The sequence below is a fragment of the Rhinolophus sinicus genome, chromosome 13 (assembly GCF_057876585.1).
Source record: "Rhinolophus sinicus isolate RSI-liver-muscle chromosome 13, RSI-T2T, whole genome shotgun sequence".
NCBI classification, from domain to species: domain Eukaryota; kingdom Metazoa; phylum Chordata; class Mammalia; order Chiroptera; family Rhinolophidae; genus Rhinolophus; species Rhinolophus sinicus.
This window is the reverse complement of record NC_142513.1, coordinates 45,002,746-45,027,463: the sequence shown is the minus strand read 5'-3', so window position 1 is coordinate 45,027,463 and position 24,718 is coordinate 45,002,746. Positions and strand designations below refer to the sequence as shown.

At 46.3% G+C, this 24,718-nt stretch overlaps 1 protein-coding gene across 5 annotated transcripts in view; it reads right to left on the bottom strand.

Annotated features, from left to right (window-relative positions):
• Positions 1–24,718, bottom strand: part of NINL (ninein like) — a 203,231-nt gene that overhangs the window by 95,308 nt on the left and 83,205 nt on the right. For 4 of the 5 annotated variants that reach the window (XM_074317996.2, XM_074317999.2, XM_074318000.2 and 1 more), the window contains exons 2-4: positions 20,698–20,891; positions 8,359–8,455; positions 781–953 (exon numbers count right to left, since the gene is read on the bottom strand). In XM_074317996.2, coding sequence (XP_074174097.1) covers positions 781–953; positions 8,359–8,455; positions 20,698–20,880 — 453 coding nt within the window. In that variant the 5' untranslated portion in view covers positions 20,881–20,891. Of the gene's footprint in view, positions 1–780; positions 954–8,358; positions 8,456–20,697; positions 21,136–24,718 lie in introns of all 5 variants that reach the window. The other variant, XM_074317997.2, reaches the window with a different exon arrangement.

Here is a 24,718-nt window from a genome sequence, read left to right as displayed (position 1 = left end):
ATTTGGGGGTTCAGGGCTATCATATTAAAGATAAGTCCCCATATCGCTCCATCTGACAGAGGTGTCATTGAGGGCAGGAACCACAAAACTTCTGGAATCCTTGAAAATAGGTCTAAGAAGTCCACAATTAACTCACAGGCTGTGGCTCTGCCCGTGGCATGATCCTTCTTGGCATGAAGGTTGCAGGGCTCTAGCAGCCCATCTCCTGGGTCAGTCCCTGAGCTGCACTGAATAGCTCAGGGAAACTGGGGGGTAGAGTCAACACCCAAAGCCTCGGAAGATCTGGCATAGGCTCACCAAGTTGTATATGTGTAGCTTGGGATATTCTAAGTGTTCAAGGCAGGTGGGATGGTGGGCTTGGTAATCCAAATTTCTAACCTTGCAGCTGCATCAGAAAGGTACCTTCCTTTTTCTATCCTCGGCCAATTACCACTTCACACCTCACCCCAACAGAAGTCATGCTCCTTCTTGCAGTGCCAGGGAAAGGTGGAGGTGGTGAGCAGGGCAGGGAGAGGAACAAGTGATTTGTGTACAAACTCTCCACCACCCCAATGTCTCAAGGAGTATGCTCTGTGGCCAGAATTTCCCTGCAGACAAGTAGACTTGGAGACACTTTAGAATGTTGTGTTATTCTCCACAGTGCACCCACACTTCTGGCAATGAAATGCCAGGAATGCTTATTTCTCCCTTCACATCTTCCTGTAGTGAGCAGTGACTAAGTGAAACGTTATTTCCCTAATGCTGGGCAACCCAGGGTTGGGAAGAGGGGACCCGACCTACCTCCACACTTTCCAAAGATACAGAGCGCCGAAGTTGGTGTCTCACAGTGGCCTTGGCTTGCTGTTCTGCTAAACATTTGTCTCCAGTCGCAGAACTGCACAGCTCAGGCCGGCTCCTACGACCGTACCATTTAGAGCCATTCACATACTTGGGCGGGACAGCACAGGAGGCAGCTGGAAAGAAAATGGGAAATTTGTGGGGTGGGCCTTTAAAGCAACCTCTGGGCCCATGCATGCCACTGAGATGCACTTTAAGAAGGTCAGAGTATATTTTGCATGGATGGACACACTTTTATGCACACAGAAAATGTCTGGAAGAACACAGGGAATAGTTAACAGCAGTTATCGTATTCTCTGGGGGCAGCAAGCAACTAAGGAAGATAGGCTGGGAAACGGACTTTCCACTCTAAACTCTACATGATGTTTAAATTTCTTCAAACATATTTTGCTTTGTTTATATAATACAAAATCTAGCTTTTAAAAAATTTCTCTTATGCAAAGAAATAAAAACTTCCAATAATTCAACAATATACTGCTCTAGAGACAGGAAGGTCACTTTCCACCTTGCTCACTCTAGGACCCCATCCCACTGGACTGGGGGGTATATACGGGAGGGCACAGACCTCAGATACAGCTTCAGAGGCTCAGGCTTCATGTGGGTCTAAAGTCTGGGGCACAGGCAGGCATGGATTTTAGCTTAAGAATTCATGAGAACTCTCTAAACCTTAATAATCTCTTGCACTTCCTTCTTCCCCCTTACCAGTCCACGTCTGCACAGAGCAGCTGGGAACTCTCAGGTAGAGAAGACAACACACTGACTCTATGCAGAATCCTGGCAGGCAGGAGACAGACAGGGGGTGGAGAAATGGGCAGCAGCCAGGACAGGATATGGGGTCAGAGGGAAGCAATCAGAATGGGCCAGTTGGAGAGAAAGGGATAGGGCCCAGTGAGACAAGGCCAGGCCAGGAAAACAAGGAGCATTTCACTGCAAATGTGTCTTGGGCCTCACCCCAACAGAAATCATGCTCCTTAAACTCAAGTGCCACCACATTTCTTTCCTTCATGCCCCAAACAGCTGGTCCACAGCCTAGGTCCATCCTGGGAATGTGGGATGAGTTTCCAGGAGGAGGATGCTCAGTTCCACATGGGATATGCAGAATATGAAGTGACAGCGTGACATTTAAGGCAGCTGACAATATGCAGGTTGACTATATAATTTCTCACCCCAGTGGGACGTTTTGAGGTAATCAAAGGCACTATTACTAATCACCCTGGCATAACAGGCATTGACAGGATCTGGCCCAAAGAACTCTCACCATATGACAGAGTTCATGGGACGTCCTGAAGAGAAGGGCAAAGTGTTTAAGTCAGCAGAGGGAAAACAAGAGAATCCATGAGCAAACTTGCCAGTGTTCACAAGGGGTGAACTACAAACATGGAGAAAGCCTCTCAATAGAGAGTTGCTGAAAGGGTGAATGAGGGACCAATGAATAAAGGCTCTTGTATCTCATTCTGGTTTCTATTTATAGGGAGGCTGCTAGCTGATATCTGTGGTTGGGGAAGAATCCTCCTTTTTCCCCCTTGAGGGGTATTAGATGAGGGATTTTCATGCCACGTGATAAGGGGGAAATTGTGGGAAAACCAGGTGCAGAAAACTCAAGAGGGGAGCTCTGGCATGCCCCCCTGAATTATGAGACCCCCTCAGACTCAGCAAAAGGAGAGCCCTGGCCCCTTTGTCCACACCCATTGTCACTTCCTGGATTCAGCCCGCTCATTGGCACACATGAAGATTTAGCAACCAGCATGTGTTTCTGGTTCCCAGGCTTGATTTTCCTTCCTTCCACCTCCCCTTCTTAGTTGACCCCTAGTCCATGTCTGGAGTTCCACCCTGTCCTTGATGCTGACCCCACTTCTCCATTGTTGCCAGCCAGTCACCACTCTCCTTAGAGTAATGAGTTGTCCAATGTTCTTTTCATAATATTCCCCAATGCTCTCAAAACAAACAACAACAACAAAAACAACAACAAAACAGTCCAGAAACCTATTGTGTCCCTCCTTCCAATAGGGAGAAATGCTACTCTAGAAAAGAGTGTCCATGTGGCAAGTCAGGACAGAAACAGGGGCAGAGGAATGACAGTAAAATGAATGGGACAGCTTTCCACTACCCACAGAATCACAAGAGTCATACCTTTTCAGGGTGGAAAGGACAGTAACCATATTTCAGTGCAGGCACAGCCCAATCCCCAATCCTGCACCCTACAGGGTCTGCAGAGCACAAGACATGACACCTCAGTGGCCCTAGAAGACAGGACAGTACACCTGCTGAGCCAAACCCTGGACACCTGTTGTGTCTTCTTGGTGTGCTGTCGTGCGGGGAGGCATGCGGGGTCTCTTATCCCACTCCCCACAAGAGAACGCAGGATATGGTGAGGCCAAAAAGGAACACCCACGGAGCCATAAGTAGGGGAGACATACCACTATATTCTCGCTGGCGGCATCCTCCTCTCTGCAATCCGCTCGTCAGCTCAGCCACCATCCTCTTGCTAGCCTCCATTTTCCTGCTAGCGTAGCCACAGCAGTTATATTAGTGGCCAATGGCTCACTGGTTACAGCTGATGGACAACTAGCCACAGCTGATGGCCATCCAATCACATTGATGGCCATTTACTACCTGAGCTAGCACCTGTCTATGTGAGGCCAAGAGCCTGGAAACTACTTTCTGGGCTCTGTCCCATGTGCATTTTTATTTATAGGAAAGGAGTAACAAAGTTGTGGGGACAGAGCCCCAGAAAGCAGTTTCCAGGCTCTTGGCCTCACATAGACAGGTGCTGGCTCAGGTAGTAAATGGCCATCAACTGTGATGGGATGGTGTGGGGACAGAGCCCCAGAAAGTAGTTTACAGGCTCTCAGCCTCACGTGGAGGAGTGCTGGCTCGGGTAGTAGATGGCCGTCAGCTGTGGCTGATTGGCCGTCAGCTGTAGCCAGTTAGCCAATTAGCCGCTAATATAACTGCTGCGGCTACGGAGGAGAGTGAAAGAGAGTCGTCGGTGGGTTGCAGACAAAACGGACAGCAGGTCGCACGTCCAGTGAACCCAGCCTCCAGTGAGACCGTAGTGGTATGACTCCCCTACCTATGGCTCCGTGGGTGTTCCTTTTTGGCCTCACCATATCCTGCGTTATGTGGGGAGCGGGACCAGAGACCCTGCAGGCCTCCCTGCACGAGAAATGGCGCAGTGGGCAGGGTACGGTGCCAGCCAAAACCTACCGAAGCATGGTGGAGCGGTTTGTTCATGTGAGAGCCCAGCTTCGGGAGGCCCATGAGGAGCGACACCGGGAATGGGAGGCGCGGTCTCCCTGGGAGACTCGAGCCTCCAGCTGGCACACCACCTTCTTGGGCATAGAAGGCGGTGTCCTCCTTTTGTTGGTCTGCTGCGGCCTTAGGATCCGAAGCTTGTGGATAGCTTACAAGGAGGCCTCCACCCACTCAGACACCTGCCACGGTGAGCAAGATTCCGACCAGGTAGGAATGGAGTCTGACTCTGGGCAGGAGGACGTGTGGCCCCCACACAGTGTGTGGTGTCCAGTGGCCACTGTTCTCAGGAGTTGGACCCCCAAGGAGGGGTGGGAGGACATGGACGGCTCTCCGGCCAGCATGGAGAGGGCCCTAAAGGCTCTGGCTGAGCAGTTGCCGGAGGAGGAGAAGGCTACAGCCGGCCGCGTGGGCTGGATGTTCCTCACGGCTTTGAGTCTCAACACGGAAAATGTGCTTAATGCAAGGGCCCAGGTGCCTGACCAGGTGTCCCGGTTGGACGCGCTGGAAGCCCGGGTCCGCCTGTTAGAACAGGGGCCCCAAGGTGGAGACTCTGAGGCAGAGGAAGCAAGTGGAGAAAATGTACCTCCCAACCCCCAAGCCCGGCCCATCATGAAGCACAAGGTAAAGCATGAGCAACCTTTGGGCCCCAGGGGCGTTGCTGCTGGCAACCCAGCTGTGACTGAGTTCACAACCTACACCCCATACACTCCCACTGAGTTGCAGGAGCTGGGGAGGCGGTACAGACAGCGCCCTGGAGAGCCAGTAGCAGCTTGGCTATTACGTTTATGGGATGAGGGAGCAGACAACATCCTCTGCTCCCCAGGCGAGATGGAAAAGCTAGCCTTCATGACAGTGCATCCGTCCCTGCGACAAAGGTTACAAAACTGCCATAGGTTGGCCAACAACCAAGGCAACCATTCTCTAATGGCGTGGCTCACGGCTGCGGTACGCACCGTATGGGGACAGGCTGGCGAGCTGCCAGACACTGTGAGTCAGTGGCAGTCATATATAGAACTTACGCAAATAATCCGTGAAATGGGTATGAGACATGCTATTTTTAACCTCAACATGCAGGGCCCAGATGATGAGCTTTTTACTGCCAGCATGAGAGATCTGGTTTTGGACACTGCACCTGCGAGTGCTTTTGGATCCTTGGTTGCTATTCTTACACCGTATGTAGGGTGACGGATCCATGAAGTTACAACTGCCATGGCCACCCTAGGGGATGTTGAAAGCCGGAGGCGAAGGAAGTTAAGACAAGAGGTCCGCACAGTTGAGACCTGGAAGCCCACACCAAAGGTAAAGTGGCGAGGTCGCGGGCCTCAGAGAGTAACACGCGCACAGATGTGGCGTGATCTCGTGGCAGCAGGGGTTGATCAGGAAAAAATAGACCAGCAACCCAATGCACTCCTGCTTGAACTTTGGAAACAGTTGCGTCCGGAACAACAATTCCGGAGAAACATAAAGGAGGAGTCTGGGAAAGCGCGACCCATGTCCCTCCAGGACTTCATGTAGCCGCTTGAGGCCGACTCCTTGCAGCTTGATTAGGGGTGGGGCCAAGGTACCCGGTCAGAGGGGACGAGCAGGGACCGGAGGCCCCACGTGGAACTGTCCATACATTGGTCCCCTTCGAATGTACAGAGGGTTTTGGCTCTAGTTGACACTGGTGCTGACTGCAGTCTCGTTTATGGGAAACCAGAACTGTTCCCCGGACCAGCAGTCTGCATTGATGGCTACGGGGAAAAAACTGTGACTGTGAAAGCCGTTTCCTTACCACTGGGTATAGGAAGGCTCCCTCCTCGTACCTACAAGGTTTATGTCTCCCCCGTTCCGGAGTATATTCTAGGGGTGGACGTGCTACATGGCCTCAGCTTAGAGACGTCGGTAGGAGAGTTCCGTCTCCGGATCCGGGTGGTGAAAGCGGTGACACGCGGGCATGCTCACACCCTCCTCAAGCGTTGCCACAGCCCTGGCGCATGGTTACAGTGCGACAGTATCGCCTGCCAGGAGGACAGGAGGAGATTGGTCGTACAATATTGGAATTGGAAAAGGCACATATAGTGAGGCCAACGCACAGTCCCTTTAACTCCCCAGTATGGCCTGTCAAGAAGCCAGATGGGACCTGGTGAATGACTGTGGACTATAGGGAGTTAAATAAGGTGACGCCACCCTTGCACGCTGCAGTGCCTTCAATTCATGATTTAATGTGAGACTCTTAAAGCCAGGCTATGGCAGAAATGGGAACATTTTGCTACCAGCACCCACATGCTTAAAAGCAGGGGAACGGCAGCAATGGACTTGGCCCTAGCAGGTCAAAAGCCCCCACTGTCGGTGGTTGGGTCTGATAGCCGCATTGGGGGCCGGTTTGACTCATGATTTGCAAGTGACACCAGGGGTGGTGGCTGAGTGGCCACCGCAAGTGACTGTAGTATACAGAGGTCCCGATACCGGGATGATTTTGCGAGGAAACTATGTGCTCTCACTATGGCCTATTATGGGGTCCCCTGTTCTGTTACATGTTGAAACTATGCAAGGGACCCCAAGTACTGCCATAAAGGTCTGGTACCACAAACCGGGAAAGGTGCCAGTGGCAGCGACCCTCCTTTTCCAGGACAAAAAGCTAGCATGTATCCTCCCAGATGGAAGGGATTTGCCATTGTTGGTTCCTAAGACTACCGTTTCTTTTTGTCCGTAGGTGTCAGTAGGCTAATACGGCACAGGGACCCTCGCGAAAGACGCTTGTCGCGTAGATTGTGAGGCGAGACCCTGTAGGGGTGGAGTGTGGGGACAGAGCCCCAGAAAGTAGTTTACAGGCTCTCGGCCTCACGTGAAGGGGTACTGGCTCGGGTGGTGAATGGCCGTCGGCTGTGGCTGATTGGCCGTTGGCTGTGGCCGGTTAGCCAATTGGCCGCTGGTATAACTACTGCGGCTACGGAGAATTGCCGAGGATTGCCGAGGAGCTGAGCACAGCCGAGTAGAGCGGAAGAGGAGAGCTGAGGAGAGAGGAACAGAGGAGAGAGCGGAAGAAGAGAGCCGAGAGAGGAACAGAGGAGAGAGTGGAGGAGAGTCGTCGGTCGATCGATTGGCGGAAAAGCGGACGGCAGGTCGGCATCCGGTGGGCCCAGCCTCCAGTGAGACCGTGGTGGTATGACTCCCCTACCTATGGCTCCGTGGGTGTTCCTTTTCGGCCTCACCATATCCTGCGTTCTTGTGTGGGGAGCGGGAGCAGAGACCCCGCAGGCCGCCCCGCCTGAAAGATGGCGGGGTGAGAAGGCCTCCGCGCACGACAAATGGCGCAGCGAGCAGGGTCTCCCGCACAACAGATGGGGTTTGGAGAGCTTCTGGGTTGGTGAACAACCCATGGGGGATAGTGGCGCACGTGGAGAGGGCACAAAAGCTTTGCTCCCTTTCCCTATACCTCATCCTGTGCATCTCTTTCTTCTGGTTATTCCTGAGTTATACACTTTTATTAAAAAACCAGTGATATAGTGAGTAAAATGTTACTCTGAGTTCTGGAAACTGCCCTAGTAAATTAGTCAAACCTGAGGAGAGGGTTGTGGGAACCTCTGACTCATAGCTGTTGGTCCAAAGCACAGGTGACAACCTGGACTTACAATCAGCATCTGAAGTGGAGGACTAATTGGACTGAGCCTTCAACCTGTGGAATCTGACACTACCGTGTTTCCCTGAAAATAAGACCTACCCAGAAAATAAGCCCCAGTTAAGATCGTCAGCCAGACGAATGCATTTAGTACTTTATGACAATGTTCCAGAACAAGATGACATAACTGTATTTGAATAAATGTAGATTGTTATACATGAAAAAATAAGACATCCCCTGAAAATACGCCCTAATGCGTCTTTTGGAGCAAAAATTAATATAAGACACGGTCTTATTTTCGGGGAAACATAGTATCTCCAGGTGGATCATATCAGAATTGAATTGTAGGGCACCCAGCTGGAGTCAGAGAATTGGTTGGTGTGGGAAAAACTACCACACATCTGGTGACCAGATTGCTAGTATTATTCAGAGTATTGTGTGCAGTTTAAAAGAAAACAACAGGGTTTTTACCTTACAAAACTATTTTACAAATAAGGAAATAAAAGAAAAAACGGAAATGTTTTGTCCCAGTTGTCACAGCTCGGTAGTGATAGAGTGGGGTTAAAATTTAGTCTCAGGCCTGCTAGGTTCCTCAATCAGAGTATTATACTTCAGAAGGTAGTAAATGAATCTAAACTAAAGGCGAGAGGAGGAACTCTTGTTACCTGATTCCAAAGAACTACTGTCTTCATCTGAGGGACCAACACCAGCATCTGATGACAACACTGCCACAAAACCTTCCTTAAACTCCTCAAAGTTAACCTGTGTGAATTTAAGAGATCAATATCACTTTCAACAAAATAAACACATAATCCATCAACCTTTTCTTTTTTCCTAAGATGGAAATATCTTATTGTTGCCTTTTGCATTAAGAATATTCATTTCATTTTTTTCAAAAATGTACTTAAGATTTTTAAAAATAGTAAGAGGTCCAAGATGGTGGCCACATAGGAGGATGCCAAACTCACCCACTCTCACGAGCACAATGAAATATACATCTATACATAGAGCAATTTATTCCTGAGAAACAACTGAGGGCTGACTGAACAGCTTCTGAACAGTAAATGAGAGAAAGAGACCAAATAGAGAAGGCTGGAAAACTGTGGGAGCCCTCTAGGACCTGCATGATTTCTCCAGGATTGGAGGTGCCACTGAGCACCACTGTTTACAAACCCCTCCACTTCCATAGGGCAGGTCGAGGCTTTATCTAGGTGCTCTGGCCTACCTGCAAGATCGTCAGAGTGCATTCCTAGCCACACTGCCCAGAGCTTATTTTGGATCTAAATAAAGGGAGCAAGCAGGATCAACAAGGCATTACTACATGAACCTGGCCTCCCCTCCCGGGGCTACTACAGCACAGTACACTGATGTTCCCAGATGCCTTGGACACCTGCTTGGCTCCAAATGGCCTCCCCAAACCACCCAGCAAACAGCCTACAAAGAGGTTGCTTCTACACAAGACCACTTTTTCAAATTTGGGTATTTTGTCTAATTCATATAAACAAACATAGAAAGGTGAACAAAATTAAAAGACAGAAGAATATCTCTTGCATGAAGGTACAAGAAAAATCACCGCCCCCCCTGGGGGGGGAGGGGAGGACCTAACAAAGCAGAGATAAGTAATTTACCTGATAAAGAATTGAAAAAAACAGTCATGAGGATGCTCACCAAACTTGAGAGTGGAATAGGGAGAACTTCAACAAAGAGTTAGAAAGCATAATAAAGAACCAAGCAGAGCTGAAGCATACAATAATACACTAGAATAAATCAACAGCAGATTAGCTAACACAGAGTAACAGATCGGCAACCTGAAGACATCCTAGTGGAAAGCAACCAATCAGAACAGCAAAAAGAAAAAAGAATATTTTTTAATAAGGATAGTTTAGGGTACTTCTGGGACAACATCAAGTACACTAACATTCACAATATAGAGATGCCTAAAGGAGAAGAAAGAGAAAAAAGGAACAGAAACTTTATTGGAAGAATGGCTGAAAACTTTCCTAATCTGGAAAAGGAAACAAAACATCCAGGTCCAGGAAACACAGAGAGTTCCAAACAAGATATATCCAAAGAGACCCACACTAAGACATACTGTAATTAAAATGGCAAAAGTTAAAGATAAAGAGATAATCTTGAAGGCAAGAGGAAAATGACTAGTTACCTGCAAAGGAATCCCTATAAGGATATCAGATGATTTCGCAGCAGCAACCTTACAGGCCAGAAGGCAGTGTTAGGATGTCTTTAAATAGCTGAGATAAAGGAATCTACAACCTAGAATAATTTACACAGAAAGGTCACCATTCAGAAATGAAGGAGAGATAAAAAGCTTACTGGACAAATAAAAACTAAAGGAGTCCATCATCATTAAACCAGCTTTACAAGAAATGTTAAAGGTTCTTCTTTAAACAAAAAAGCAGTAACTAGAAATAAGAAAATATGAGACAGGTGAAAAAAATCTCACAGGTGAGGTCAAATATTTAACAAATAGAGCAAATCAGACATTCAAAAACAAAGTGTGGAGGGGGTAATACAAATGTAGTCCTTTTGTAATATAGTTGAACTTAAATGCCTATCACCTTAAAATAGACTGCTATAGATACAGAATGATGTACATAAATTTATGGTAACCAAAACCCAGAAACCTACAAAGGACATATACAAAGAATAAAGAAAAAGGACACCAAACAAAACACTAAAAAACCCTAGCAAACCATAAGGGAAAGGATCAAGACAAAAAGAAAGGAACAGAAGAGAACTACAAAATCAACAAAAACAATGAACAAAATGACAATAAGTATATACTTATCAATTACTTTAAATGTAAATGGATTAAACACGCCAATACAAAGACATAGGGTGGCTGAAGGGATTAAAAAACATGACCCATCTGTATGACGCTTAAAAGAGACTCACTTCAAATTGAAAGACACATACGCACTCAAAGTGCACAGGTGGAAAAAGATATTCCCTGAAAACAGAAATGAAAAGAGAGCTGGGGTAGCAATACTCTATAAGACAAAATAGACTTTAAAACAAAGAATGTAAAAACAGACAAAGACGGACATTACATAATGAGAAAGGGGCTGATACAAGAAGATGTAACAATTGTAAATATCTACGCAACCAACACAAGAACACCTAAACATATAAAACAAATAATGGACATTATCGTGTGGGAGACCCTGCTCGCTCTGCCATTTGTTGTGCGGGGCGGCCTGCGGGGTCTCTGGTCCCGCTCCCCACATAAGAACGCAGGATACGGTGAGGCCAACAAGGAACATCCACAGAGCCACAGGTAGGGGAGCCATACCACCACGGTCTCACTGGAGGCAGGGCCCACCGGACGCCGACCTGCTTTTCCGCCAACCGACCGATGACTCTTCTCCACTCTCTCCTCTGTTCCTCTCTCTCGGCTCTCCTCTTCCGCTCTCCTCGGCCCTCCTCTTCCGCTCTCTTTGGCTCTGCTCGGCTCCTCGGCAATCCTCCGAAGTCACAGCAGTTATACCAGCGGCCAATTGGCTAACCGGCCACAGCCGACGGCCAATCAGCCACAGCCGACGGCCATTCACCACCCGAGCCAGTACCCCTTCACGTGAGGCCGAGAGCCTGTAAACTACTTTCTGGGGCTCTGTCCCCACACTCCACCCCTACAGGGTCTCGCCTCACAATCTACATGACAAGCGTCTTCCGCGAGGGTGCCTGTGCCGTATTAGCCTACTGACACCTACGGACAAAAAGAAACGGTAGTCTTAGGAACCAACAATGGCAAATCCCTCCCATCTGGGAGGATACATGCTAGCTTTTTGTCCTGGGAAAGGAGGGTCGCTGCCACTGGCACCTTTCCCGGTTTGTGGTACCAGACCTTTATGGCAGTACTTGGGGTCCCTTGCATAGTTTCAACATGTAACAGAACAGGGGACACCATAATAGGCCATAGTGAGAGCACATAGTTTCCTCGCAAAATCATCCCGGTATCGGAACCTCTGTATACTACAGTCACTTGCGGTGGCCACTCGGCCACCACCCCTGGCGTCACTTGCAAATCATGAGTCAAACCGGCCCCCAATGCGGCTATCAGACCTAACCACTGACAGTGAGGGCTTTTCACCTGCCAGGGCCAAGTCCATTGCTGCCGTTCCCCTGCTTTCAAGCATGTGGGTGCTGGTAGCAAAATGTTCCCATTTCTGCCGTAGCCTGGCTTTAACAGAGTCTCTCTTGTGGTAACTTGTAATTGAATGGGAGCAGCCGTTCGATGTAGCAGAGCTTCTACTGGTGTGGGCCCTCCCTTCCGTGGTCTCTCATTCAGGACTCTCAGGACGTCCCATAGACGCGAGGCCCAGTCACGCATCGTGGGAGGGTGTTTTGACACCCGGAGACCTTGCTTCAAAAGGCCATTATAGCATTCAATCATGCCAGCTGCTTGTGGATTGTACGGGGTGTGAAACAACAATTGCATGTCCATTCTGGCAGCCCAGCGCTGCACTTCTTACCCCGTAAAATGGGTACCCCTGTCACTTTCGATGACTTGGGGACGCCCATAGAGGGCGCACAGCCGTGTAAGGGCGACCAATGTATGCCGCTGATCCGCAGCCGGACAGGGCCAAGCACACATCAACCCCGTAGCAGTGTCCACTGCTGTAAATGCGTATTTTGCATTGCGGGCCTTAGGCAGGGGTCCAATGTAATCCACTTGCCAGCGAGTGAGGGGCACTCTCCCTCGCGTAATCTGCTGTGTCTCCCAGGGGAGCCTCCGCCTTTGGGGGCTGTCCTGGGCACAGACGGCACAGTCATAGCAGGCATCTGCTATCTTCTGCCATTTCAAAGGCAGGCCCCAGAGTCTGCTCACCTGCCACATGGTTCGGCTTCCAGCGTGCTGCAATTTCCTATGCAGCCAGTGGGCCACATCAGTGGCAGGAGCCCACTCTAACCATCGTACCCGTGCTAGGGTGTCTGCTTCATCATTACCTGGGGACATTAAGGGGGAGTGACCTGTGACATGCATTAAGGTCACCTCCTTTCTCTGCCCTAGGTCCCAGAGGTCCTGCCACATGGCTTGACCCCACAGTGGACGGTGTCCCACCAACCAGTTTTGGTGTTTCCATGTAGGGAGCCACAACGTTAGGCCCCGGAACACCGCCCAGCTGTCAGTGCAAATAACTAGGGGCCCAGGCTCGTGGCTAATTATCATCCACACAGCCCGTAATTCAGCCCACTGACTAATCTGGCCCGTCCCAGTATCAAACCAAATGGTGTCTGTTTTGGGCTGCACACCAATAGCCGTCCAAACAGCTGCAGCCCCTCGGCTAGAACCATCGGTAAACCAGGCATCCTTAGGTACTGGGGACTGTCCTTCTTTGTAGGGCGAGGGCTCCAAGTCCTCCCCTCTAGGCAGAGCACTTGGCTCAGCCTGGGCTACAAGCTCCACAGGCCCCAGGACCTGTTGTAGCTCTGTGCTCAAAGGGCTTGAACTAAGGGTGCTACGTTGCTCCAAGTAGGCACCCCACTTGGCGAGGGTGGTGGTCTGTTGCCACCCCCGTTTTGGGTCCCTGGGTCCATGTACGGACTCACCCCTGGACAGGATACGTTGTTCGAACCAACACGCGTGCTGTTCCTGTGATGGCTTCTGTGGCCACCAGGGCTGCATACACAGCAGCCAGCTGTTTCTCTATTAGAGAGTAGCAGACCTCTGCTCCTTTCCATAATTGGGACCAAAATCCCACTGGCAACCAGAGACGCTCCTGCCGTTGCCAGAGGCGCCATCCGTACCCCTCTTGGGTTACGTGAACATCAACTTCAAATGGGTGGCCTGGGTCCACTACTTGCAGAGCCTGTTCCTGCTGCACTGCCCGTTTCGTGGCAACGAAGGCTTGCTCTATAGCCTCAGTCCAATCCCATGAGGCCCCCTTTTTTATCATATTGTACAAGGGCCTTGCCATTTGTGCTAAATGGGGTAGAAACGCCCGCCAGTGTCCTAGCAGTCCCAAATATGTCTGCAGTTGGGAGACCTTGGTCGGCCGGGGAAAGGCTTGTATCTTATCAATGATTGCCTCAGGTATAACCTTTGTCTTACCCGACCATACAACACCCAAAAACTTGACGGATAAGCCAGGGCCTTGGACATTTTCTTCGTTCACCGCCCAGCCACGTGACTTCAGGTGGCGGAGAAGAGAGGGAGCTGCTTGCTCTAAATCAGAAAGAGAATCTGAGGTTAACAGAATGTCATCAACATAATGAAACAAGGCCACAGAGGATGGGTGATCCCACTGTGCCAAATCCTGGGCCACAAGCTCGTGGCAGATAGTGGGGCTGTGCAAGTATCCTTGCGGAAGGACTTGAAAAGTCCACTGACGCCCATCCCACGTAAAAGCAAACTGCTCTTGACACTCGGGTGCAATGTCAATGGAGAAAAAAGCATTGGCCAAGTCCACTACATAGTGATATGTCCCCAGGCGGACAGTCAGACGATCCATTAAATCATGAATTGAAGGCACTGCAGCGTGCAAGGGTGGCGTCACCTTATTTAACTCCCTATAGTCCACAGTCATTCGCCAGGTCCCATCTGGCTTCTTGACAGGCCATACTGGGGAGTTAAAGGGACTGTGCGTTGGCCTCACAATATGTGCCTTCTCCAATTCCAATATTGTACAACCAATCTCCTCCTGTCCTCCTGGCAGGCGGTACTGTCGCACTGTAACCACGCACCAGGGCTGTGGCAATGCTTGAGGAGGGTGGTGAGCATGCCCGCGTGTCACCGCTTTCACCACCCGGATCCGGAGACGGAACTCTCCTACCGACGTCTGTAAGCTGAGGCCATGTAGCACGTCCACCCCTAGAATATATTCCGGAACCGGGGAGACATAAACCTTGTAGGTATGAGGAGGAAATTTTCCTATACCCAGTGGTAAGGAAATGGCTTTCACAGTCACAGTTTTTCCCCCGTAGCCATCAATGCAGAGTGCTGGTCCAGGGAACAGTTCTGGATTCCCATAAACGAGACTGCAGTTGGCGCCAGTGTCAACTAGAGCCAAAACCCTCAGTACATCGAAGGGGACCAATGTATGGACAGTTCCATGTGGGGCCTCCGGTCCCTGCTCGTCCCCTCTGACCGGGTACCTTGGCCCCACCCCTAATCAAGCTGCCAGGGGTCAGCCTCAAGCGGCTGCATGAAGTCCTGGAGGGACATGGGTCGCGCTTTCCCAGACTCCTCCTTTATGCTTCTCCAGAATTGTTGTTCCGGACGCAGCCGTTTCCAAAGTTCAAGCAGGAGTGCATTGGGTTGTCGGTCTATTTTCTTCCTATCGACCCTTGCTGCCACGAGATCACGCCACATCTGTGTGCGTGTTACTCTCTGAGGCCCGCGACCTCGCCCCTTTACCTTTGGTTTGGGCTTCCAGGTCTTAACTGTGCGGACCTCCTGTCTTAACTTCCGAGGTCTTAACTTCCTTTGCCTCCGGCTTTCAACATCCCCTAGGGTGGCCATGGCAGTTGTAACTTCATGGATCTGCCCCCCTACATACAGTGTAAGAATAGCAACCAAGGATCCAAAAGCACTCGCAGGTGCAGTATCCAAAACCAGATCTCTCATGCTGGCAGTAAAAAGCTTGTCATCTGGGCCCTGCATGTTGAGGTTAAAAATAGCATGTCTCATACCCATTTCACGGATTATTTGCATAAGTTCTGTATATGACTGCCACTGACTCACAGGGTCTGGCAGCTCGCCAGCCTGTTCCCATACTGTGCGTACCGCAGCCGTGAGCCACTGCATTAGAGAATGGTTGCCCTGGTTGTTGGCCAATCTATGGCAGTTTTGTAACCTTTGTCGCAGGGACGGATGCACTGTCACGAAGGCTAGCTTTTCCATCTCGCCTGGGGAGCAGAGAATGCTGTCTGCTCCCTCATCCCATAAACGTAGTAGCCAAGCCGAGACCGGCTCTCCAGGGCGCTGTCTGTACTGCCTCCCCAGCTCCTGCAACTCAGTGGGAGTGTATGGGGTGTAGGTTGTGAACTCAGTCACAGCTGGCTTGCCGGCAGCAATGCCCCCAGGGCCCAAAGGTTGCTCACGTTTTACCCTTTGCTTCAAGATTGGCCGGGCTTGGGGGTTGGGAGCTACATTGTCTCTACTTGCTTCCTCCGCCTCTGCCTCAGAGTCTCCACCTTGGGGCCCCTGTTCTAACAGGCGGACCCGGGCTTCCAGCGCGTCCAACCGGGACACCTGGTCAGGCACCTGGGCCCTTGCATTAAGCACATTTTCCGTGTTGAGACTCAAAGCCGTGAGGACCATCCAGCCCACGCGGCCGGCTGTAGCCTTCTCCTCCTCCGGCAACCGCTCAGCCAGAGCCTGCAGGGCCCTCTCCACGCTGGCCGGAGAGCCGTCCATGTCCTCCCACCCCTCCTTAGGGGTCCAACTCCTGAGAACAGTGGCCACCGAACACCATATACTGTGTGGGGGCCACACATCCTCCTGCCCAGAATCAGACGCCATTGCTACCTGGTCGGAATCTTGCTCACCGTGCCAGGTGTCTGAGTGGGTGGAGATCTCGGTATAAGATGTCCACAACCCTCGGAGCTTAAGGCCGCAGCAGATTACCAAAATGAACGCAATGCCGTCCATGGCCAAGAGGGTGATGTGTCAGCTGGAGGCTTGAGTCTCCCAGGCAGACCGCGCCTCCCGTTTCCGGTGTCGCTCCTCATGGGCGTTCCGAAGCTGGGCTCTCACACGCACAAACCGCTCCACCATGCTTCAGTAGGTTTTGGCCGGCACCGTACCCTGCTCGCTGCGCCATTTGTCGTGCGGGGTGGCCTGCGGGGTCTCTGGTCCCGCTCCCCACATAAGAACGCAGGATACGGTGAGGCCAACAAGGAACACCCACGGAGCCACAGGTAGGGGAGTCATACCACCACGGTCTCACTGGAGGCTGGGTCCACCGGACACCGACCTGCCGTCCGCTTTTCCGCCAACCGACCGACCGACGACTCTTCTCCACTCTCTCCTCTGTTCCTCTCTCTCGGCTCTCCTCTTCCGCTCTCTTCGGCTCTGCTCGGCTCCTCGGCAATCCTCAGTAGTGGCAGCTTTTATACCAGCGGCCAATTGGCTAACCGGGCACAGCCGACGGCCATTCACCACCCGAGCCAGCACCCTTCCACGTCAGGCCGAGAGCCTGTAAACTACTTTCTGGGGCTCTGTCCCCACAGACATAAAGGAGAAAGTCACAATAATTCAATAATAGAGAATTTTAATACCCCACTCACATCAATGGATAAATCATCCAGACAGAAAATTAATAAGAAAGTAGTGGCCTTAAGTGTCACATACACGAGAGCAACTATTATAATAGACATTTATAGAACATTTCATCCCAAACATGCAAAAAGACACATTTTTTCCCAAATACACATGGAACATTATCCAGGATAGATCACATGTTAGGCCAGAAAAGAAGCCTCAATAAATTCAGCAAGGTGGAAATCATATCAAGCATCATTTCCAACCACAATGGCATGAAACTGGACATCAACTAAGAAAGAAAACTGGAAAAAACACAAATACATGGAGACTAAACAACACGCTACTAAATAACCAATGGGTCAAGTAGGAAATAAAAAACTACCTTCAGACAAATGAAAATGAAAAAACAACTTTTCAAAATTTATGGGATGCAGCAAAAGCAGTTCTGAGAAAGATGTTCATAGCTATAGAGGCCCACCTCAAGAAACAAAAACATCCCAAATAAACAATCTCACTTTATACCTAAAGGAACTGGAAAAAGAAGAACAAACAAACCCAAAGTAAACAGAGGGAAGGGAAGAATTAAGAGCAGAGTGAAAAAGAAATTAAAAAACAAACAACAAAAAAACAAACAGAAAAGATCAATAAAACTAAGAGCTGGTTCATTAAAAGGATAAAATTGACAAACCTTTAGCAAAACTTATCAAGAAAACAGAGCCCAAATAAACAAAATAATAAATAAAACAGAAGTCACAACCAACACTACAGAAATACACAAAGAATCATTAAGTAATACTACAAATAATCATATGCCAACACATTTGGCAATCTAGAAGAAATTGATATAGTTCTAGAAGTGTGGAACCTTCCAAGACTGAACCAGGAAGAAATACAAAATCTAAACAGATCTATTACTCACAGAAATGGAAGCACTACTAAAAACAAAAACAAAACAAAAACTTTCCCAACAAACACAAACACAGGACCAGACAGCTTCACAGGTGAGTTCTATCAAACTTTAAAAAAATTAATACCTATTGTTTTTAAACTATTTTTTAAAAAATTGAACAGGAAGGAACACTTCCAAACTCATTCGATGAAGCCAGCGTTACCCTGATTCCAAAACCAGACAAAGAACAAAACAAAAATTACAGGCCAATATCCTTAATGAACATAGATGCAAAAATTCTCAACAAAATATTAACAAACTCAATTCAACAATATATTAAAAGGATTATACACCATAACCAAGTGGGATTTATCTCAGGGATACAAGGATGGTTCAATATCCATAAATCAATGAATGTGATACATCACATTAACAAAATACAAAATAAAAATCATATGATCATCTCAATAGATGCAGAGAAAGAATCTGACAAGATTCAATATCCCAAAAACTCTCAACAAAGTGGGTACAGAAGGAACATAGCTCAACATAATAAAGCCCACATATGACAAACCCATAGCTAATATCATACTCAACGGTAAAAAGCTGAAAGCTTTTCCTTTAAGATCAAGAACATGACAAGGATGTCCATTCTCGCCACTTCTATTCAACATAGTATTGGAAGCCCTAGCCACAGCACTCAGACAAGAAAAAGAAATAAAGGAAGGAAGGAAGGAAGGAAGGAAGGAAGGAAGGAAGGAAGGAAGGAAGGAAAGGAGGGAGGGAGGGAGGGAGGGAGGGAGGGAGAGAGAGAGAGCGAGGAAGAAACTCACACTATTTGCAGATGACATGATACTATATAGAGAAAACCCTAACGACTCCACCAAAAAACGATGAGAACTAATAAATGAATTCAATAAAGTTCCAGGATACAAATATCAATATATAGAAACCTGTGGAGTTTCTGTACACCAATACTGAATGAATAGGAAAAATTAAGAAAATAGTACCATTTATAATCGCATCAAAAAGCATTAAATACCTAAAAAAAAAAATTCAAAGAGGTGAAAGACCCTAACTCTGAAAACTAAGAAATTGCAGAAAGAAATTTAAGAGGATACACATAAACGGAAGGATATGCCATGCTCATGGATTGGAAGAATTAATATTGTTAAAATGTACTTAACTACCTAAATCAATATATGGATCCAATGCAATCACTATTAAAATACCAATGATATCAAACTACACTACCAAGCTACAATAATCAAAACAGTATGGTACTAACATAAAAACAGATATATAGATCCACAGAATAGAGCCCAGAAATAATCCTTGCTTTATATGGTCAATAATATACAACAAAGGAGGCAAGAATATACAATGGGGTAAAGACAGTCTCTTTAATAAGTGGTGTTGAGAAAAGTAGACAGATACATGCAAAAAATGAAATTTTCTTACACCATATAAAAAAATAAACTCAAAATGGATTAAAGACTGAAACGTAAGAACTGAAATCATAATACTCCTAGAGGAAAACATAGGCCGTGAACTCTGACATTGTTTTTAGCAGTATCTTTTTGGATATGTCTCCTCAGGCAAGGGCAACAAAAGAGAACATAAAAAAATGGGAATATAACAAACTAAAAGGTTTTTCACAGAGAAGGAAACCATCAACAAAATGAAAAGACAACCCAATGATTGGGAGGAGATATCTGAAAATGATACACTCAATAAAGGGTTAATATCCAAAATATATAAGGGACTCACACAACACCAAAAACCCAAACGATCTGATTTTTGTTCATCTAGGTCCCAAATACAATTCCAGGTGATAGCAAGAGGGGCTAGAACAATCTATCAAAAAACAATCTGCCTTTTAAGTAAAAAAAAAAAAAAAAAAAGGAATAGAATAAAGAGACAGAAAAGGTATGGTCAGTTTAATTGACTCAGAGTTCTCTACGAAGGAGTAGTAATACCCTTCTCACAAGCATTAGCAACACAGGGAAGTGGGTGCTTTGGGGAAGTAACAAGAGGTCGAATTTGCCTGGATTCTCTCCCTATGCTAGTAGTAAGGATTTTTTTGGTTTGTTTTTCTTCATTTGTTTTTGGCCAAGAGCCAATTCAGAAAAATCTGCAGGCTGGATTTTTTTTCTCATTCAAAATGAAAATAGTTTTTATTGAGTTCTGTGGGAAAAAAGTCACTCTCCCTTCTAAGTTAAGATGACAAGATAACAGGCACTGTCATTAGCACTAACATGTTACCATCTGGACACATTCAAGAATTAGGAACAAGGCAGGAGATGCATTTTGGTGTTTCTATCAGGAAAATTTCTAGATCACTATTCATATCACCTTGAATTTTCTAGAGAGAAAGAGTTCATATCTGGCCTATATGAAATCACTGAACACTTCTGAACACGGGAATCCTTTATTCCTTCAGAGTAGTTTGCAATTTTGTCCAACTGCCAGATCAATTTCAACCTGTGTAATTTTATAAGACAATCTACCGTTGAAGTACTTTGAAGCTGCCAGTCTCTGAATGACTTACCAGTGTGTGAACTGCCAACAGATCCAGCTCTGTGTTTTTGTGAACCACCTGCCACCCACCGATACCATAACCCCCTGAACCGAGCCAACAATTCAATCAAACATCTTCCCAGAAAAACAAAACAAAATCTCTGGAAGTTACTACACTAAAAACGTCATCCTAAGAAAACTCTTTCTATAATTTAGGAGTTCCATAAGAAGGAAAAACATCCCATTTCCTAATAACTTTCCTTTGATGAGTATCTTTATTTGACTGATAACTGATATTTATCAAATGCTTGTAATGGCCAACTATAGTACTCTGTGCTTTTCTTTGTGAGAATGAAGTCAAATACCCACCCTTGAAAAGTGGTCATTTCCAAGAAGTGTTTGCAAAAGGATGGGCAGCTGCTTTTCCAGATGAAGCTTAAGGCAAAGTTGGGTCAGTTCCTCCCGGTCCAGAAAGCCTGTCCCAGTGGTGTCACAGCTGCTATAGACTTCTTTGAGCTGTGAAACATAGTGGTTCTCTTCTTCTTCATCCATCCCATAGCAGGCTGGACATGCCAGGGGGAAAAAACAACAATGGTACACTATTACTGTCACACCTCACACTGTTGCGATCCCAGGCAGTGTGGCCCAGGTGCAGGGTAGGAGCTGGGCGTGTGGGCAAAGGGCATCCAGGGTCCTCTCAGGTTTAAGTGGGACTGGGAGGAACCAGCTCCACCTTTGTAGCAGAGGCCAGGAACATGTTACAAGAGCCAGTACTCCTTCATTCATAAAAAACAGAATTTCTTCGCTCTGTATGAAAAAAAAAATCTATTACAGAATAATCAGGAAAAAGGACAAGTATAAAGAGAACGAAAACCATCTAAAATTTCACTACCTAAAAAATCATTATTAGTATTTTGGCAAATATAAATTTTAATTTTTCTCTTTACATATAAGCCTGGTTTTTTCCTCACAAACATAACAAAAAATGGAAACTCCAATAAAAATAAGATGTTAGTAAACAAATCACAAAAGAAGAAAGATATATGGTCAACAACCATCTAAACAATGTTCACATTAAAACCAAGAGGTATTATTTGTGACTGCCAAATTATTAAGAATAAAAACTTTCACTGCTAATTAAGCCTCCCAGAGAAGGGAAATCTCAGACATTCCTGGAGGAAGTGACAATTGAGAAATGTTTCTGGAGGGCACTTTGTCTAAGAAATTTTAAGAGATTTTAATTACCTGACCTAGTTATTTCACATACATGAAATGCTTAACAGAAATTCCTTATACTAAAGGAAAAAACGCTACAAAGATATGAGTTCATCAGAGTATTGTTTATATAAGAACAGAAAAGAAAATAACCTAAAATATCCAACAAAATAATAATTTGCTAAATTATAAAGTATTTATATGGCACAATATGAAATAGTCACATTTCTAAAGAATATTTAATAGCAAAAGAAGTGTATAGTTGATAAAATATCAGGGCAGGATAAAAGCTGTTTATAATGTTAATAACAAACATACTTATTGGTCACTATGCATATAATAATTCACTTATGCCTCTTAATAGTTCTACCAAGAAAATTCTGCAACTTTCAGGGGGGAAATATATTTTAAAAAGAGATAAGAAAAAGAGAAAAAGTACAATAAAATAGTAAGGGATGATTTTATGGTATTATACATTTACGTTTCCACATATATATATGTGGGAAAAAAAAATATATATATATATATGTATATATATTTTAAGGATGGCACAGCTCACAGTGGCCCATGTAGGGATTGAACCAGCAACCTTGGTGTTATTAGTACCACACTCTAACCAACTGAGCTAACCAGCTGCCCTTATTTTTATATTTCTTAAGCATGTTATAATAAGCAGAACACTTTGTAACAAGAAAAATGTTATTAAAACATGAATAAAACATTAAGTTCCTAAAGATATTAGGATAATCCATATATTATTTGACCATTCTGACCCACAAAAATGACAATTTCATATGGTTTAGCTTATTATATATAGACACAGGACATAAGGGACAATTCTGAAAAGCATAAATATGATAAGTAAAAAAACATGGAAAATCAAGCCGGCTTATTAATAATCAAGTAATGTACAAACATGAAACAAATGAAGCAATATTTCTTACTAAGGTACAGCACACATTCCTTAAATGCCAATCATAGAAATATAACTTTAAAATGGTCAGCGGTGCTCCCTCACCGTCACCCACGTGGGGCTGGGAGGGTGGATCAGCAGTAGAACTGTATGAAGGATTAGAATCTGCTCACATCAACCCCCAAATGGAAAATGTGCATGTCCATTATTTTACTCAGGAAAACAACAGAATTGATGAAATAAAAAAGCAAACATTGAGCAGAATCTTCATAGTGGTATTCCACTGGATTCTCAGTAGGTGAACCACCTCACCTGAACTCTTAATTAAAACCCTGCTGATCAGCTATAAAAAGCCAGTACCCATCCCGAGGATGAACAAACTGGTGCATGGTCTCAGATTTCACATAAGAGCAAAAGGATACCAAAGCTGCTCAGCAATCTGTGTGGCCCTGCTCTATTTGTTCATCAAATTAGTCATTCACTTCCCAGACAGGAGAATGGAAATTAAGAAAGGGCAAAGAGTGGTGATGTCAGAAGCATGGTGGCATGAAAGGTCCTCCTGATTGTTCCCCTTGAAGTTACAAGTACAAGTTTGAAACAGCTATAATTCAACAAAGGATCCCTGCTCAACAAACAAACATGTCTGAGAGAGCCATGCATCGTAACATCTGAATGTGGGCAAACCAGAGTGAACAGGGGAGGAGGAAAGGGAGAAGAGCAAAGACAGGTACCACGATGGACACAGCCTGGAGCTCACTGCAGATCTTGGGAGAGGGGACGAATCACGTTGCAGTGTGCGCCCTCCACAGACCTGAGCATTCCTGCCTGAGTGATCAGCATATACTGTGGCTCAACTCAGTGATGGGGCAGAGACAGAATACAGACATGTGACAGCTGTGTTCTAGGAGCTGCAATTGACAGGCAGAAAATGAAGCCACAGGGCCTGGCTGCCTCCCCCTACCCTCCCAGAGCTAGCAGCAGGCCCCAGAAGAAGCTGTAGAAATGAGTATGGGATTACAGAACAGAATATCTACAATCCTGCAGAGATAGTACCTGAGTAGAAGAGGCAGGCTGCAGCTAATCCCAGTGACAAGGATGGAGACAGACGCAAGGCAGCTGAGGTCTGGCAGCTGCCATTACTGGGAAGAAAAGACACAAAAGCACACTGGCCTCTCCCAGTCCATCCTGCCCCTATCCATCCCTGCTGATCTTAGCAGGGGAAACTGGGACACTTCTGGTAGTGCCAGCACTGCACCTGGTCTCAAAGGTAGCACCAGGATGTCACAGGCTCTGAACTCCATCATCAACATATTCTGGCACAGGGATGATGCGCTGAGATCAAGGAGAGCTGGTCACAGAGGAGATGCCTGCCTCCCCAGGGAATACAGGGCATTTTTCCATCCCCACAGAGATCCAAGAAGCTGGAGAAGTGCAAGAGTAAATAACACTTGCACTCCAGTGCCACCCAAAGGGAAAACAAAAGAAAGACCTCTTCTTATCAATCTGCTAAAAAGGTATCTCTTTAAAATAATAATTTTTTTTTTTAAAAGGCAGATTTCATTCCCATAAAGGACTAAGCGGAGAAATACTCCATCAAATACCACAAACAACCAAGGTAACAAGGCAGTTCACAAAGAAAATGAAAAGTCTCTAGAAAATAAACTTAAAGATATGGAAATACGTGATTCAAATGACAGAATTCAAGATTGCACTGCTGATTAAATGAGAGGCAAGAAATCTCAGATAGGGAATTTAATGAACTCAGAAATGAGATCAATGAACAAAAGATCAATTAACTGACCGAAGAGACTGAAATTTTAAAGAACTCAAGAAAACAGATGAATAATGAACTAGTGAGCCTAGAAAATAGAGCTGATTAGATGGAGGAAAGATTTACTGTCATAAAAGATAGAAAACAGGAAATGACTCAGATGAAAGTAGAGAGACTTGAGAGTAAACAAAAATAAAAGAACTCTACAAGAACTATCTGACTCCATCAGAAAGAGCAAGAAAAATGGGTATACCAGAAGAAGAGAGGGAGAAAGGAACAGAGAACCTATTCAAATAAATAGTCAACAAAAACTTCCAAAGCCTATAGAAAGAACTGGATCCTTAAATCCAAGAAGCAAACAGAACATCTAATTATCTCAACTGAAAAAAGCCCTCTCTGAGGAACATTATATTAAATCTATCAAAAACTAATGACAACAAAAGAATTCTCATGGCAGCCAAGAAAGAAGATGGTAACCTAAATAGGTAATC